Raw genomic sequence first — 18,710 nt, 5'->3', positions numbered from 1 at the left:
ATGCTTGGTGCTCGTCCTGGTCGTTTTCGTGGCTATTCCTTTCTCTCCCCTCCCCCCCAGCCATTGCTGGGGCTTCTAATTCTTCTGCTCTTTTGATTCGGGCTGATGTTCCCTTTGTTCCTTTACTTTTTCCTTCGCCTCTCCATTGTTCTGCTCCTCGTATCTTTGTGGGGAAATGGTACACAGTTTGTTCCATTTATCTCCCCCCCGAGTGTCCCGCTCTCTCTTCCTGATTTGAAACACCTCCTGGACTCCTTGCCGGAGCCTGTGCTCCTGCTGGGTGACTTCAATTGTCGTCATTCTCTTTGGGGTGACGTTCTGACGAATACCCGGGGTCGCCTCCTTGAGCCGTTTCTCCTCTCTTCTTCCCTGTCTCTTCTGAATTCTGGTGAGCCCACTCATTTGGACTCTCGGACTCGCACCCTTTCTTGTCTTGATCTTTCTCTCTGCTCTTCTTCTCTTTACTTAGATTTCACGTGGCAGGTATTCTTGATGACCTCCATGGAAGTGATCATTTCCCCATCCTTGTTTCCTTTTTCTCTTTTCGCCCTTCCCTCTCTTTCCCTAGGTGGCAGTTTGCTAAGGCAGACTGGACCCTATTTACCCTCAGTGCTGCTCTCCCTGACCTCTCCCTTCTGCCTCTCTCTCGCGCTCTCCTCCTTTTTCATGACACTGTCTTCAACGCTGCCCTCCGCTCTATTCCTCGCTCTTCCTCTCGGGGTCCACGGAAGTGCGTTCCCTGGTGGAATGCGGACTGTGCTCGGGCTGTCCGCTGTAAGTGTGCAGCCTGGAAGAGGCACCGCCGTAGGCAGACGACCGATTCTTTTCTTTTCTTTCGGAAAGCGAGTGCGGTGGCCCGTAGGGCCATCCGTACGGCTAAACGTGAATGTTGGGCATCTTATGTCTCAACAATTACGTCCGAGACCCCTCTGGCCCAGATCTGGAAGCGTATCCGCAAGATAGCGGGTAAGTTCGTTCCCGATGTTTCACCGGTCCTTCACCTCCATGATACTCTTGTGGCGGACCCGTTGCAGGTCGCTTCCGAACTGGGTTCCCATTTTTCTTCTGTTAGCTCTGGTCTTCATCTTCCCCAATCTTTTCTTCTTCGTAAACCTGTCCTTGAGTCTCGTCCTTTAGATTTCTGCACTCATCTTCAGCTTCCCTATAATGATCCCTTCTCTCTCTCTGAACTTCGTTCTGCCCTGGCCCTCTGCGGTTCTACGGCGGCGGGCTCCGATGGTATTCATTATGAGATGCTTCGCCATCTCCCTCCGAGCACGTCTCAGTATTTACTGAGTCTGTATAATCGGATCTGGGAGTCGTCGTCAGTCCCTGAGGACTGGCTCGATGCCGTTGTCCTCCCTGTTCGCAAACCGGGGTCTCTGGGTACTTCCCCTAAGGACTTTCGCCCTATTGCTCTCACAAGTTGTGTCTGCAAACTCTTTGAACGTATGGTTAACGTTCGTCTGATGTGGTTCCTGGAACACCATCACCTCCTCTCCCCTTCTCAATTTGGTTTCCGCAAGTGCCGCAGCACGACAGATGTCCTGGTGAACTTGGAGGTCTATATTCGTACTGCTTTTGCTGCGAAGACCTCCGTTGTTGCCGTCCTTTTTGACCTAGAAAAGGCTTACGACACCACTTGGCGTTATCATATCCTGTCTCAACTTCATTCTTTTGGCCTTCGTGGTCATCTCCCTCTCTTTCTCCGCAGCTTCCTCTCTCGTCGTTCCTTTCGGGTGCGCCTTGGTACCGCTCTCTCTCCCTCTTTTCAGCAATACGAAGGTGTGCCCCAGGGTAGTGTTCTGAGCACTACTCTTTTTCTTGTTGCCCTCAATGGTCTTCTTTCCTCTCTTCCTTCTGGTGTCTTCTCCGCTCTCTATGTCGATGATCTTACCCTTTGTTGTCAGGGTGATGATTCGCCTCTCCTTCAACGCCGGCTTCAACTTGCAATTGATGCCGTGTCGTCTTGGGCCACAGGTCATGGCTTCAAGTTCTCTACTTCTAAGACTTGTGCCATGACTTTTACGCGGAAACGGGTTGTTCTTCGTCCCTCTTTGTCACTTTATGGTCTTCCCCTTGAATACAAAGATTCCGCGAAGCTTTTGGGGTTATTCCTTGACACTCGTTTGTCTTGGTCTCCCCATATCTCTTACCTCCGTGTTGAGTGCTCTAAGGCCCTTACCCTCCTTCGGGTCTTGTCCCATACTTCTTGGGGGGCAGATAGGCGCACTCTCCTTGCTTTACATTCCTCTCTCGTCCTGTCTAAGCTCGATTATGGTTGCCCTGCTTACTCGTCTGCTTCTCCTTCTACTCTTCGCCGTCTTGATGCTTTGCACCATACTGGGTTGCGCCTCAGTTCTGGTGCCTTTCGTTCGACTCCCATCCTTAGCTTGTATGTTGACACTGGCTTCCTGTCTCTCCAGGACCGCCGTGATCGCTACTGTCTTCGCTATCTTGCGCGGTCCTTGCAACATCCTTCCTCTCGCCTCTGTCGTGCTTTAACTTTTACCCCTCCTGCGGTTCCTGTTCCTCTTCACCACCTCCCTCTTTCTGTCCGGTTATCTCGCCTACAGGATTCTCTCTCCGTTCGTATTTCTGATGTTTCTCCTCGTGTTGTTCCTTCTTTGCCCCCGTGGAGGGTCCCTCTTCCGCGGTTTTGTACTTCCTTGACCCGTATCACTAAAGCTTTTACCCCTCCTACGGTTCTAAAACGCCTTTTCCTCGAGCACTTTTCTTCTCACTCCCGCTCCGTTTCTGTCTTCACCGATGGGTCTAAGTCAGCGGACGGTGTTGGCTACTCTGTTGTTTTTCCTGATCGCACTTATATGTGTCGCTTGCCTCCGGAGACTAGCATCTTTACGGCGGAACTTTATGCTATTCTCTATGCTCTTCGTCTCCTGCTTTCTCGTTGTCAGTCTTCCTTTGTGGTTGTTGTTGACTCTCGTAGTGCCCTCATGGCTCTCGGGTCCTTTAATCCGGTTCATCCAGTAGTTGTCGAGATCCAGCATTGGCTGTTTCTCGTTCACAGTAAATTTAAGTCGGTTGAGTTTTGTTGGGTTCCCAGCCATATTGGTGTGTCTTTAAATGAGCGTGCGGATGCTGCCGCTAAGGAAGCTGTCCGCTCTTGTCCCATCTCTCGTAAAGGCATTCCGTATTCCGACTTTTACCCAGTTATCCATTCCTCAGTTCTTACCCGTTGGCAGGCTTCTTGGTTGTCTGTTACTGGTAACAAGCTACGTACTATTAAATGTTGTGTTTCCTCGTGGCCGTCCTCCTTCCACCGTAACCGGCGGTGGGAAACAGCTCTGGCGAGGTTGCGTATTGGCCATACTCGCTTAACCCATGGTCACTTGATGGAGCGCCGCCCTGCTCCTTATTGTCCTAGTTGCATTGTCCCTCTTACGGTCGTGCATGTCCTTCTTGAATATCCTGACTTCCAGGACGAGCGTGTGTCTTGCTTTCTGACCGCCCCTCGCGGTCACCTGTCCCTCGATAGAATTCTTGGTGACTCGGATACTTTTGATATCGTTCGCCTTATGCGTTTTTGTTCTCGTATTGGCATCCTTGGTGATATTTAGCGCCCTCTGATTATTTTGCGTATTTGATGGTGCTACATAGCCTTCCCGGTTTGGTGCCTTCTTTTGATAATTACTTACTTACTTCACTGGTGATGATTCTGATTGCCCCTATTGTGTTGCCTTCTATTTTCTTGCCGACTGTTGCTCTGATTTTGGATGCCTCGGTTCTGCTGTTGATACCTTTCCTGCGGTGGGTGTTTTTGGCACGGGTGTGGAGGGGTGCCTGGTTGTCCTCTCTAGGAAAACTATTTATAGCCATAATGACTGAGGAAGCTAGTGATTTCTCTCCTTGCAGGGACAGCTAGGCATATGTTTCCAAACAGAAGGTTGCGCTATGCTTGGATGGTTCCGGGAGAGTCATTGACCTTTTTCAAGAGGCTGGATAGTTTGGCTGCTGCCTGGGGCCAGGCAGCTTTGGGGGATGTGCTGGAAGGTTCCAACCTATGTTGCTTTGATGGCTTCTAGTAGATTCTCAGTCGAAATGAAGCTGTTGGAGATGTTTTCCCCGACTGCTGGAGTGGGGCCTTGATTGATACTCTCTTTGAGAGGGCGCCACATACCCGGACAATCGGTTCCGTTGTGAGCATGCTTGCGCACATGTCAGTTACGCTCGAGTCTCCACACCTTGTCGCACATTTGGCAGGTGCCGAACCTGTCATCGCTTAATGGCTCCTTTTGGCTTAGAGAAGCCGGGCTGTCAGTCGTAATCTGCGACATCGGCGGGCGCTGGGAGGGCGCTGGGCGGGCTCTGGGCAGGCGCTGGGTGGAAAATGATAGTTTAAATGTTGGCAAGATAGTTGCCAAGGCTGCAATCAATAAAGAAGATTGAACAGAATCTTGTTACCAAATAGGTCCCTCGAGTTATTAAATGAGCTCCTTGACGAGCTTGAAGAAAACATTGCAAACTGGAAGTAAACTGGTAAAATACCCGTAATCCTTGTACTGTATCCGTATTTCGCTTTAGTAGATAAATGACTTGGGTTAAAAAGCATGTAGTGTATTGTATAGACAAACATCTTCTAAATGACCATGCAATATCTCCACTGGTCAGTTGTGTATTAGTGAAAAGAGCTACCATCAAGGTATGATTAAATGTATATTCCTATTGAAATCTAACTAGCCGACAATTATACTGCATTTAGCTTAGATTTGTTCATCGGACCTAAGTATTTCATCAAGACCTTTTGAGCCCTAATCGTTTTTTGCACTACTGCTCACCTAGAGCATGGAGTCGGTAAACAAATTAGACGCCTTGCAGCAATAATAAAAATCATGTGACAAGTAGTCTGCACTGGCAAGCTCCAGATGCATTAAAGATATCTTCAATAATATTTATATATTTAATAAAATAAATGCAAACTTCCAGGAGCCTCATGCCAGTGGTTGTTAATGATCTAATAACTGGGCAATCAATGATGTGTTTGAGATTGTGACCTGGTTCCTGCCTAGTGTTACCGCCTGGAGTGCTCAGGATGGCGAGATCAGTCGCCTGTACCCAAAGGTAACTATCCTAACCTGATCTTGGCAAAGTGTCAGTCTGGTGGAAGTTTTGTGCCGCCCATCAACATTTGTTCCCATCCGAAACAGCCTTTTATAATATACTTACAGGCCATAAGAGTAATTTGTTGGACCCGAATATTCGGACCAACAATGTCTTTTCAATATACGGGTGATACCCAGGTTAATTTAACCGTATTTGCAGCCTAATATGCGTGTGACAATGCAATTATGGGGGTTATAAGAGTATGCAAAATATTCATTACTCTTTAATTTCGTGTGCAACGAGTCTACACCTGTGGATAAAAAAAAAATTGTTAACGTGACTTTGTATTTCTGCCCGTGTCGAAAACTTTTCGATACTGTGCCCAAGTCACGTTCGTCCAACACGTCACCTGGGCTACCCAGAACGTTCACTGGTAGATTCTTTTTATAAAGACCTATAGCAGGCAGCTGAAGTAAGTTTTTAATGCAATTTCATTGTTAAACACTTCCGCTATGCAAGGGGGTAGTTTATATACTAACAAGCATATTTAGAAAAAAGTCACAGGTCTACTAATGAAATATAAAACAAGATAGCGTTTTCACCATAAATAGTTCCTTCTTGCGTAGAGACCCGTGTAACCAGGGAGCATTCCGTAGTAAAAGTCTTCAGCGCAACTATGGTATACAAAAAACTGCTCAAGATTTCTTTCCATTGTTGCACAATAAATATTAGATCATTAAAATTTTAAATAAAATTGATCGTTTTATCAAGTTTTTATTTCAGGCAAGACAAGTACAATAAATTAAGCATAGTATCTGGCGGTGGTGGACGTAACCGTAGTAGTTACTATTTGGGTGATGGTAGTTACTATATCCTGCACGAGTTCTTGTGTAGATACCACAGGGACCGTCTGGATCTGCAAAATACAAACATTATTGACGTTTGTGTAATAAAGTTAATGAACACTTCCACAAGTTCAAGACTACATAGTTACCTCATGAGTGACAGCCACGTGGGTGATGGTCTGCCAGTATTTAACAGTATCTGTTGTGGTAACAAACTGACTGTAGATGGAGACCATTGTGCTCACTGGGTAGACCCCCACCGTAGCCGTTACCAACACTACCGGTGTGGAGGTGACCCTTATCACAGAGGTCACTGTCTGTGGCTGCTGAGAAACAAACTCCCATTGGGTGGTTGTCTGGGTGACTGTCAGGGTGATCGCTGTCTGCTCAGTAACCCAGACGTCAGAGGTTGTAGTCTCCCGCAGAGTGTGGGTCAGGGTAGTCTGCAATATTATACACCATTACCAATTAGTGAAACATAAATAACAGGTTGGTTGAGAAGGGTAGTACCATGGTTACCAACCTCAGTGGTGACGGTGGAGGTTGTGGGGGTGACGACTGGCAGGGGCGCGTGGGTGCCGTAAGGTTGGTACGCCTGACCCTGGATCTGTTAGAGTGCAATTTTTAGCTTCTTTCAAAATTGCGTTTAATATTTGCAAGAGTATAGTGTAAAAATGGTAATTACCTGGGCGATACAACCGAGGAAGAGTAGAGCAAATATCGCCATCTGTATGGAAGAAAAGGCAGTGTGTAATTAGAAGTCAGAAGAGTTATTAGCTACCACGATCAAAGAATTATCAAAAGGCACCAAACCGGGAAGGCTATGCAGCACCATCAAATGTGCAGAATAATCAGAAGGTGCTAAATATCACAAAGGATGCCAATTCGAGAACTGAAACGCACAAGGCGAACAACATCAAAAGTTTTAGATTCGCCAGGAACTCTAATACAGGGACAATCGACCGCGAGGGATGGTCAGACCGTAAGATACGCTCGTCCTGGAAGCCAAGGCATTCAATAAGGACATGCATAACCATAAGAGGGACAATACAATTTGGACAACAAGGAGCAGAGTAGTGCCCCATTAAACAACCGTGAGCTAAGTGCGTATGGCCAATACACAACCTCGCAGAGTCGTTTTCCCACCACCAGTCATGGTGATAGGATGATCCTGCCAACGTTAAGGATGGAGGAATGAAAAACTGGCTCAAAGTCTCAATAAGGAATACCTTTATGGGAGATGGGACCAGAGCAGACAGCTTCCCTGGCTGCAGCCAGGGAAGCTGCACACAAGCGACCGCACGCTCAAGCAACACCAATATGGCTGGGAACCCAGCGAAACCCATCCTACTTAAATTTACTGTGTATAAGAAACAGCCAATGCTGAATCTGTACGACCACTGGATGGACAGGATTAAAGGATCCAAGAGCCATGAGGGCACTGCCAGAGTCAACAACAATCACAAAAGGAAGATTGACAATGACAAAGCCAGACTCTAAAAGCAGAGAGAATAGCATAAAGTTCTGCAGTGAAGATGCTAGTCTCCGGAGGTAGGCGACACAAGTGTGGTCAGGAAAACAGTAGCCAACACCGTCTGCAGACTTAGACCCATCGCTGAAAATGGAAATAGAGTGGGAGTGGGAAGAAGCGTGTTCAATGAAAAGGTGTTCGAGAACTGCAGGAGGGGTAAAAAGAGCTTTAGTAATACGGGCAAGGGATAAACAAAATTTAGGAAGGGGGACCCTCCAAAGGGAAAGGACAGAACAATACGAGGAGAAGCATCGGTAATACGAATCTAAAGAGAATCTTTAGAGACAACCGGACAGAAAGAGGCAGTGAAGAGGAACAGGAGCTACAGGAGGGATAAGAGTCAAAGAACGACAGAGGCGAGGGTAAGAATGTTGCAAGGACCACACATGATATCGAAGACAAGTGATCACAGCGGTCCTGAAGAGATAGGAATCCATTTTCAATATACAAGCTGTGGGCGGGAGTCTAACGAAAGGCACCAGAGCAGAGGTACAAACCATTATGGTGCATAGCATCATGGCTGAAAATTAGAAGAGGCAGAAGAGTAAGCAGGGTAACCATAATTAGTTTTGACAGTACGAGAAAGGAATGTAAAGAGCGTTCGCCTATCTGCTCCAGAAGTATGGCACAAAACCCTTTAGGATGTTAAGGGCCTTGGAGCATTCAACTCGGGTAAAAGTTATGGTGTGACCAAGACAATCGAGTTCCAAAGATTAACCCCAAAAGCTTAATGGAATTCCTGTACACAAAGAGGCGAATGATCACCCCCGACAACAGAGGGCAAGTTCGTCGACAGAGCCGAGAAGACGCAAGAAGGAAGAGGAAAGAAGACCACTGAAGGCAAGTATAAAAAAAAAAAAATTATAGTGCTCAGAACACTAACTTGGGGCACACCCTTGCATTGCCAAAAAAGAGGAAGAGAATGGCCCCAAGCCTCACTAAAGGCACGACGAGAGAGGAAGCTTTGGAGGAAGAGAGGAAGATTACCACGAAGGACAAGAGAACGAAGTTGGGAGAGAATATGATAAGACACCGCCTGGACACAAGCCTTTTCCAGGTCTAAAAATACGGCAACAACGGAGGTCATCGCAGCAAAACCAGAATTAATATAGAGCAACTTCACCAGGAATCTGTTGTGCCGAGGCATTTACGAAAAAACTAATTGAGAAGGGGAGGTGGTATAGTGTTCCAAGAACCACATCAAATTAACGTTAACCATACGTTCAAAGAGAGTTTGCAGACAATTCTAGAGGGCAATAGGTCTGAAGTCCTGAGGGCATATCCCAAGAAACCCTGGTTTCCGCACAGAGAGGACATCGTCAGTCTTCGGACTGACGACGACTCCTAGACCCGGTTATACAGACTCATACCTAGACGTGCACAAAGGGAGATTGCAAAGCATTTAATGAATGCCATCAGAGCCCGCTGCCGTAGAACCACAGAGGGCCAGGGCAGACAGAAGTTCAGAGAGAATGTATCGTTATAGGGAAGGCCGAGATGGGTACGGAAATCTAAAGGATGAGATTCAAGAACAGGATTAAGAAGGAAGGACGAAGACGAGAACCAGAGCCAACATGAAAAGTGGGAACCCAGTTCGGCCGCAACCTGCACCGGGTCCAACACAGGAGTACCACGGAGGTGAAGGACCGGCTAGACATAGGGAATGAAGTTACCCACTATCTTGTGGATGTGCTTCAAGATCCGCAACAGGTGATTTTCGGACATAATGGTGGCAACACAAGACTGCCAACACTTAACCGTACAGATGGTCCACTGCACTCCTTCCGAAATAAAAGAATCTGCCGGCGGCAGTGTCCAAGCTGAACGGTTACAGCAGACAGCCCGAGCACATTCGACATTCCACTAAGGAACGCACTTCTGCGTGTCCCTAGAGGTAGAATGAGGAATACAGTGTCCGACCATAACAAGAAATCTTCACAACCCGAAGCGGCAGACGGTGACAGCCGCGAGGGGATCTAGTGAAAACTTCCACCTGGAGAACAGAATGACCTTGGTCCTCGAGGATGTCTAATAGCCTCATGGCAGTCATATCTCTAACACCAGTTGCAGCATGATGCGGGAGGAAAACAGTGTCAACACTAGCACTTAACAGTTTTATGGAGATCCAAAGAGTAGTCTTCATCGCAGGACAATGCGGCTAAGCGGGTAGCTGTATCCTGAGAAGCAGTGAAGACATTTGTACCAAAACCGGTGGGGTTAATTTAACAGGCATCAACCTAATCAACAAAGTTTTTATAGAGGGAGAAATCTTGAGGAGGTGCAGAACCCAACTGGAGGCATCATTATTTAGCCCCATGAAGTAGGACCAAACAACGGTGGTATGCATTAGTATGAGAAGGGATCGTGTGAGTGCGACCACGGTGAGGACGGCGTCGCGAACCTCCAAGTGTTGGAAGGTGTAGTAGTTATATCGAGAGACCAAGCCGGGCCAGGGTAGATACCAGAGGGGGCTTAGGGATGAAACCAACCACAGGAGGGAGGGAAGCAGAGGCATCAGGAGGAGCAGCAAGGTCAGGTCTCACAGTGTAGCATGGGTTACAGAGCCCTGTCTTTAAACAGGGCTCTACTCGGGGGGGCTTGGTCGCCCACCCCACGAGCCCGAGAAGTCATAAACGGAACAGTAGTCATCGGCATGAAAACAAGAATGAAGACTTTTCACCAATGTCCCCTCCCCTCCCCACCATGGAATCAATTAGATAAGACACCACAAGAGATATTTTGCCGGTGCCTCCTAGGGGTGCGTCGTGAGTATACCGTTCACAAACGCCACCTTAAGAATCATCAGTCCGTTGAGATTGGGGGTTCAGTGATGAAAGAAGGATCGATAATAAGCGTGACCCCTTGCTTTTGACATTGTGGTACCGATAGTTGTACTGGTGAGAGTATGCCTCTTCAAAACACCTGGCGTCAAAACATAAAAAGGTCCAAAAGAATAATCAAGACTGGCAAAAGGCCGGCAGGAAGTGAATTGGAAAGAATAGGAGGGAGGGGGGGGGGGGGGGAAGGGAAGAAGAAATTAAACTAGGAAAAGTAAAAGCAAGTAATTATCAATAGAAGGCACCAAACCGGGAAGGCTATGTAGCACCATCAAATGTGCGGGATAATCAGAAGGCGCTAAATATCACCAAGAATGCCAATACGAGAACAAAAACGCACAAGGTGAACGATATCAAAAGTATCGGAGTCGCCAAGAATTCTATCAAGGGACAAGCGACCGCGGGGGACAGATGGAAAACAAGACATACGCTCGTCCTGGAAGTCAGGACATTCAACATGGATATGTATGACCGTAAGAGGGACAATGCAATTTGGACAATAAGGAGCAGGGCGGCGCTTCATTAAGTGACCGCGAGGTAAACGGGTATGGCCAATACGTAACCTAGCCAGATCCGTTTCCCACTGTCGGTTACGGTGGCAGGAGGAAGGCCACTGGGACATGACTTAAGAGTACTCAGTTTATTACCAAGAACAGAAGGCCAACAATGCTGCCAACGGGCAAGGATGGAGGCATGAATAACTGGGTAAAAGTCTGAATAAGAAACACCTTTATGGGAGATGGGACAAGTGCGAATAGCGTCCTTAGCGGCAGTATCCGCACGCTCATTTAAAGACACCACCAACATGGCTGGGAATCCAGCGAAATGCAACCGACTTAAATTTACTGGAGACAAGAAACGGCCAATGTTTAATCTATGACCACAGGGTGGACTGGATTAAAGGACCCTAAAGCCATGAGGGCAATAGGCGAGTCAACTACTACCATGAAGGAGGACTGCCCCCGGGAAAGCACGAGACGAAGAGCATAGAGAATAGCATAGAGTTCTGCTGTGAAGATGCTAGCCTCCGGAGGAAGGCGACACATAAGTGTGGTCAGGAAAAACAACCGAGTAGCCCACACCGTCAGCAGACTTTGACCCGTCGGTGAAGATGGGAACGGAGTGGGAGTGAGAAGAAAAGTGCTCAAGAGGCGTTCAGAACTGTACGAGTGGTAAAAGCTTTAGTGATGCGGGTTAGAGAAGTACAAAATTTGGGAAGGGGGGGGACCCTCCACGGGGGCAAGGAGGGAACAATACGAAGAGAAACATTAGCAAGACGAACCGAAAGAGAATCTTGTAAGGGAGACAAACGGACAGAAAGAGGAAGGTGGTGAAGAGGAACAGGAACTATAGGAGGGGTAAAAGTCATAGCACGATAGAGGCGAGAGTGACGATGCTGTAAGGATCGCACTAGATAACGAAGACCGTAGTGATCACGGCGATCCTGGAGAGAAAGTCAGTGTCAGCGTACAAACTGAGGGTAGGAGTGGAACAAGAAGTACCAGAGCCGAGGCGCAACCCAGTATGGTGCAAAGGATCAAGATGGCGAAGAGTAGAAGGAGAAGCAGAAGAGTATGCAGGGCAGCCATAATCAAGCTTAGACAGGACGAGAGAGGAATGCAAATAGAGGAGCGTGCGCCTATCCGCTCCCCAAGAAGTATGGGACAAAACCTTTAAGTAGGCTTAAATAGGTAAGTAGCCGTAAGAGGTTAAGGGCCATAGAGCATTCCACACGGAGGTAAGAGACATGGGGGCGACCGAGACAAACTAGTGTCAAAGAATAACCCCAAAAGCTTCGCGGAATCTTTGTACTCGAGGGGATGAACATAAAGTCACAGAGGGACGAAGAACGATCCGCTTCCGAGTAAAAATCGTGTCACAAGTCTTAGTAGTAGAGAACTTGAAGCCACGATTGGTGGCCCAAGATGACACGGCATCAATCGCAATTTGAAGCCGCCATTGAAGGAGAGGCGAATCATCACCTCGACAGCAAAGGGCAAGATCATCAACATAGAGAACGGAGAAGACACCTGAAGGAAGAGAGGAAAGAAGACCATTGAGGGCAACCAGAAAAAGTAATGTTCAGAACACTAGCCTGGGGCACACCTTCGTATTAACGAAACGAGGCAGAGAGAGTGGCATCAAGCCTGACTCGAAAGGTACGAGGATAGAGAAAGCTTTGAAGGAAGAGGGAGATTACCACGAAAGCCAAAAGAACGAAGTTGGGACAGAATATGGCATCTCCAAGTCGTGTCATAGGCCTTTTCCAGGTCAAAAAGGACAGCAACAACTGAGGTCTTCGCAGAAAAAGCAGTACGAATATAGACCTCCAAGTTCACCAGGATATCAGTCGTGCTGCGGCACTTGCGAAAATCAAATTGAGAAGGAGAGAAGTGGTGATGGTGTTCCCAGAACCACATCAGACGGACATTTACCATACGCTCAAACAGCTTGCAAACAACTGTTTAGAGCAAAAGTCCTTAGGGGACGTACCGAGAGACCCTGGTTTCCGAATAGGGAGTACAATGGCATAGAGCCAGTCCTCAGGGATGGACGACTGCCAGACCTGGTTACACAGATTCAGTAAATACTGAAACGTGCACCGAGGGAGATGGCGAAGCATCTCATAATGAACGTCATCCGAGCCCGCTGCCATAGATCCGCAGAGGGCCAGGGCAGACTGAAGTTCAGAAAGAGAAAGGATCGTTATAGGGAAGGCAGAGACGAGTGTGGAAATCTAAAGGAGAAGATTCAAGAACAGGCTTACGAAAAAGGAAGGATTGAGGAAGACGAGAACCAGAGCTAGCAAAAGAAAAGTGGGAACCCAGTTCGGCCGTGACCTGCACTGGATCCCCCACAAGAGTCTAACGGAGGTGGAGAACCGGCGAGACATCTGGAACGAACTTGCCCACAATCTTGCGGATCTTCTTACAAATCTGCGGTAGAAGAGTATCTGACGTAATGGTGGAGACAAGATTTCCAACTCTCGTTTAGCAGTACGGATGGTCCTACGGGCCACCGCACTTGCCTTCCAAAACAGAATGAAAGAAACAGCCGTCTGCCGGCGGTGGGTTTTTTCCAGGCTACACGCTTACAGCCGACAGCCCGAGCACAGTCCGCATTCCACTAGGGAACACATTTCCGTGTGACCAGGGAGGAAGAGCGAGGGATAGAGCCGAGGGCAGCGTTGAAGACAGTGTCAAAAAAGGAGGAGGGGGCGAGGAAGAGGCAGAGAGGAGAGGTCAGAGAGAGTAGCACGGAAGGTGAATAGACACCAGTCAGCCTTGGCAAACTGCCACCGAGGGAAGGAAAGGTGAGGGTGGAAAGAGAAAAAGGAAACTAGGATGGGGAAATGATCACTTGTGGAGGTCATCAAGAACCTACCACCCGAAATCTAAGTAGAAGGACGACGAGCAGAGAAAGATCAAGACAGGAAAGGGTGCCAGTTAAGAGAGTACACGAGTGGGCTCACCAGAATTCAGAAGAGATAGAGATCAAGCGAGGACGAACGGTTCGAGAAGAAGAACAGGGGGTTTGTCAGAACATCACCCTAGAGGGAATGTAGACAGTTGAAATCACCCAAAAGGAGCACCGGCTGTGGCAAGGAATCCAGGAGGTGCTTAAGATCAGGAAGGGAAAGAGGGACATTTGGAGGGAGATAAATTGAACAAACTGTATACCATTTACTTACAAAAACACGAGCAGCAGAGCAATGGGTAGGGGACGGAAGAAGTAGGGAGACGAAGGGAATATCAGAACGAATTAAGAGAGCAAGAGAGTTATGGGCCCCAGCAAGAGCCGAGGGGGGGGGGGGGGAAAGGATGAAAGGAATAACCACGAAAGTGACCAGGACGAGCACCAAGCACGGGTTCCTGGAGACAAACACAAAGTGGCATAAACCGTGTAATGAGAAGTTGGAGTTCATGGAAGTTGGCATAAAATCCACGAATATTCCACTGAAGAATAGACATTATCAAAGAGAAGGGACAGCAACAGAGAACAAGAAATAAAGGTAAAGAGGAACACAGTGTATTAAAGAATCTCAGGAGCAGGGTCTGGAATAGGAGCAGGGTCGGCAAAAATCAGGGTTAGGGGGCCATGGGTAAACTTAGTAAGGAGAGAGGGAAGGGAGCGAGAGAACAGACCAGAGGCGGACTGACGGGGTCCGGAGGATGAGGAGACAACAGAGGGGCAGGAAAGGACAGTTTGAGGAGGGGGGGGGGGCAGAAAGCAGGGAGTGCACCTCAGGAAGGGCAGCAACAGAGGGAATCGGGGGCGGAAGAAACCTCCATATCAGAGACAGGGGGGTTCAACTACGGAAATGGGAGGGGGGATGTAGTGACAGTCGGAGGGAGGGGGTGAGGAAGAAGGCGAAACCACCTTACCCGCCGGAGAGGAAGAAGGAGAGGATCCAGGCTTAAGTTTCTGACCGAGACAGGCGTTCCAGTAACAACGTACCGGGCGACAGACTCAATGGTCTCAGCAGGAGAAGAGGAACGAGAGCAAACACGAAGGTCGCTGGGAGGATGATGGATATCAGCCTGGACCGACAGGTGGTGTGGCGGGTCAAGAGACTGGGGGGGGGGGAGGGACGGGAAGAAAGAGTGGGGGGGAGATGGGGAAGACAAAGGAGACATGGCGGACTGGGTAGGAAGGGGGGGAAATCTCAGATGGAGAACCGGGAGGGAGACCATCTGGGACAGGAGGTAAAGGAATAAGGGAGGCGGTGGTGGCCAGGTTTAAGGCCTGGAATGATTGCGAGACTGAGGAAGACGGGAAGGACGAGGAAAGGTAGAACGCAACACGCGAGCTAAGGAGACGCCCGCGAAAGGGGCGAGACGATGACCTTTTGGTCTCGCTTCAGGAAAAAGACAGACGATCACGGTGCTTCAAGTTTAGGACGGCTTCGAGTTTGTAGTGCATACAAACTACATCCCCCTCGCTCTCAACGTTGGGTACTACGCGTGAGAAGGTAGGGTGGGCTTCACCGCCATTGAGGCAGCGAGCCTGGAGAGAAGCGCACTCTGACTTAGAATGACTATCGTCCCCACACAAGGGGCACAGATACACAGTACTGGTGCATTTGAGGACACCGTGCCCGAACTTCCAACACTTATTGCATAGTCTAAGAGAGGGAATGTACTCTTGAACGGAGCATCTGGCACCAGCAAGAATAACAGAGGGCGGAAGGGCCCTACTATCAAAGATGATTTTTATAACTAGAAGCGGCTGACGGCGATGACCACGAGGGGGTCGAGTAAACGTGTCCACCTGGAGGACAGAATGGCCTTGGGCTTCTAGGATATGTTTAATATCCTCCTGGCAATCTTTGAGGTCCCGAACACCAAATGATACATGATGTGGGACGACAACAGTGCCAACACTGGCATTTAACCGAACGTTCTTTGAGACCCAGACAGGGGTCTCGCCAATGCAGGACAAAGCGGCTAAGCGAGTAGCTGCATCCCGAGAAGGAGCAGCGACGACATGCGTACTGTAACTGGTAGAGTTAAAAGTAAAAGGCATGTACTTTATCAACAAGGCGTTTATGGAGGGAGAAGTCGTCAGGAGGAGTAGAATCCAGATAGTGGAGATCAAAGTACTTAGCTCGCGTAGCGGGACCAAACAAGACGTCGAAAGTACCATTACGGGAAGGGATCGTGCGAGTGCAGCCGTGGTGGAAACGTCGGCGAAAACCCCCAGAGGTCACTGGGGTAAAAGGCGCAGTAGTCACAATGAGAGACGAAGCTGCGCCAGGGGACGAGGTAGTCACCACTGGGGGCCTGGGGCTCGACCCAACCACAGAAGGGAGGGGAGCCGAGGGGAGGAGTCAGAAGTCAAAGGAGGAGCAAGGTTGGGGCCTAATGCAGTGGAGGCTATAGAGCCCGGTCTTCCAACACGGACGGACTCTGGGGCTTGTCCGGTGCGGTGTCCGAGGCCCACCGCACGAGCCTGAGAAGGTAAAACAGAAACAGTTAAAAACAGTATTTTTCATCGCTACGAAATGCAATATTCATTCACGAATGTGCCCCCACACCAATCATGGAGCCACAATTAGATGCAGGACACCCAACAAGAAGCTATCGCCGATCATGCCGGGGCCTCCCAGGGATGCGTCGTGAGTATGCGCCCCACAAACGCCACCTTAAGAACCGACAGTCCGTCGAGATCAGGTTCAGTGACGAAAGGGGGAGTGACAATAAAAAATTCCCCTCGCTCTCTACGTTGGGCACTACAGTTCTACGGGTGCAAGAGTAAGCCTCCCCAAGCACCCGGACGTCAAAATAGAAGAAGTCCAAAGGAATAACCAAAACAAACAAAAGGTCGGCAGGAAACGGTAAGCAGATAGGAGAAGAGGGGGGAGAAAAACAAAACAGAAAGAAAAGGTGTTCAGCACAATTGGAGAGGACAGCAGCAGGGGTACAAGGCTTCAAAAGGACGAGACCGACCCATGGAGCATCACCCTCCGGCAGCCGCCTACCAAGCCCCCCTCACGACAACGGGCTGGATGGGGAGGGAGTACCATGATCAGAGCATTCAGATATACTCTGAAATCTAAACAGAACTGAAGTTACTGCACCGAATATTGCCTCACTAGTTCAAACAATGCAAGACTAAGAATTTGTGAAAATTTTATGGGAACTTACAGTTTATGAAGCCGGTCAATATATTAAAGATTGTTGGGAAGGAGGAAGTACAGGAGTCCTGGCAGTTTCGTCAGAAGTCTATTCATAATAGTAAATATTTGGGATATTTAAATCAAATAGCAATGTTAAAAGAGTAATCAGCTTCAGCCTTTAATCGTTTGAATTAAATTATTCAAATGGTAGAAAGTTAGTTAATTGTTAATACAAAGCGAGAAAAATTGTTAAAAATTAGTCAAGTCGAATACTATGTGCTTCAGGGTGTTTATATTATACTCTATGATCCGCAAATTTTGCTCAAGTTATGAACGTGCAGTAATATAGTTACGAGAAACTGCCAATTAAAATCTGTTTAATAGACATTAAGATGCCCGTCTTATTAGGTCCTCATTGGAGGTTATAGGTAACCAAAATGAATTTCAGCAGATATAATCAAATTATTTTCTTAGGACTATGGAAAATTTATGTATATAGACAGTAGTTTAGTAAAGAATGCAGAATATCTTGGTAGAAATTATAAATATTTAGTCTGCTATTGGAGTAGAGACTTTGCATTAAAGTTTAAGGTTACATTTCTTTAACAACTAACTGCGATGCAAACTATTTTAAATCCATAGTTCTACGTTTTGCACAAGTGATTGAATTTTAGGAATTTGTGAAAAGAAAGCATGTTACTAGGGTTAAAGCAAGTTACAAAATAAACATTTGCTAGACCTAGGCTCTTAACTGTTCAAGAAATTTACATTTTAAAAAATGCATTACATTTTAAGCACTTTAATTTTTACTATAGATTAGAATCACCAACCAAATACTTATAACAATCTACTATATTACCTTAATAAGTCCATTAATAAAATATTACTAACTTAACAGCATAGAATCAGTACCTGTTAAGCAATTAATTCCAAGTAGGATTTCTATTTCAGTAAACAATATACTTAAATAATTGGCCAGATGTACAATTGATTTAAAACTGACCTTTAACAACACTTAAAATATGAGAGAAGGTACCACACAGACAACAGTGGACTGACTGTGGTTGAAGGCGGGCCGGGCACCTCGTTGACTCAACACCAAACACTTTAGGGGAAAGGTACACAGTTCCCCACAAAAGCTGCCAAGACCACCATGACAGCGCCATCTATTGACTGAACCGTCAGCTACGCTCCCAGTGGAACAAAATGGTGTGAAGACTCACGGAGACTCAATATTTATTTATTTTTATCATGTCCAATAATTCCTTACAATTCTATTTAATAATTATATTAAAATATTATTTTTTGCAGCCTTTTTATCGCTTTACTGATTAATAGCAAAATATTAGTTTTGCTTTGACTATTACCTTAAGTCTTAGAATATTTAATTATGAGTAATAGTGATACAGTAGCCCAAAATGTATATATTTGCCATCTTTTTTTTATTAATACATGAGGTACATCTGCATTTGTGCAGCTACCCTAGACTATATGAAGTGGAGTACAGTGTGTCAAAAAAGCTAACTACGTGATGCTAAAAAATCCCCATCACACAGGATGGTTAGTCATACCGAGGCATGTGATAGGCAGTCTGCACTGGCAGACTCCGGATGTATTTTGAGGATATCATCAGCACAAGAGTGAATAAGGTAGCAGTGGTAAAAAAGTCCCCATCTTGCAGGATGGTTAGTCATACAGGGTCATATGTTTAGTAGCCTGCACTGGCAAATTTTGGGTGCAATATGAGGATATCCTCAAAAATACGAGAGTGAATAAAGTAATTGCAAAGCTCCAGGTACCTCATACCAACTGGT

The 18,710-nt window shown here is 47.3% G+C and overlaps 1 protein-coding gene across 3 annotated transcripts; it reads right to left on the bottom strand.

The window, feature by feature from the left end:
• Positions 1–5,822: 5,822 nt before the first annotated feature.
• On the bottom strand, positions 5,823–17,995 carry LOC138352634 (uncharacterized). Of its 3 annotated transcripts, none has more exons than XM_069305141.1 (5): positions 17,900–17,995; positions 6,595–6,636; positions 6,433–6,516; positions 6,059–6,352; positions 5,823–5,980 (listed from the first exon to the last, which is right to left on the bottom strand). In XM_069305141.1, exons 2-5 carry the CDS (start codon positions 6,634–6,636, stop codon positions 5,867–5,869), a joined length of 534 nt encoding a protein of 177 aa, XP_069161242.1. In that variant the 5' UTR covers positions 17,900–17,995; the 3' UTR covers positions 5,823–5,866. The 3 variants fall into 3 exon arrangements, with proteins under 3 accessions (XP_069161242.1, XP_069161243.1, XP_069161244.1); XM_069305142.1 differs by having other exon boundaries at positions 17,809–17,951; XM_069305143.1 differs by lacking the exon at positions 6,433–6,516 and having other exon boundaries at positions 17,809–17,950.
• Between the last annotated feature and the right edge of the window lie 715 nt (positions 17,996–18,710).

Source organism: Procambarus clarkii, chromosome 54 (genome assembly GCF_040958095.1).
Source record: "Procambarus clarkii isolate CNS0578487 chromosome 54, FALCON_Pclarkii_2.0, whole genome shotgun sequence".
NCBI classification, from domain to species: Eukaryota; Metazoa; Arthropoda; class Malacostraca; order Decapoda; family Cambaridae; genus Procambarus; species Procambarus clarkii.
This window is presented reverse-complemented; position numbering and strand designations above follow the sequence as displayed.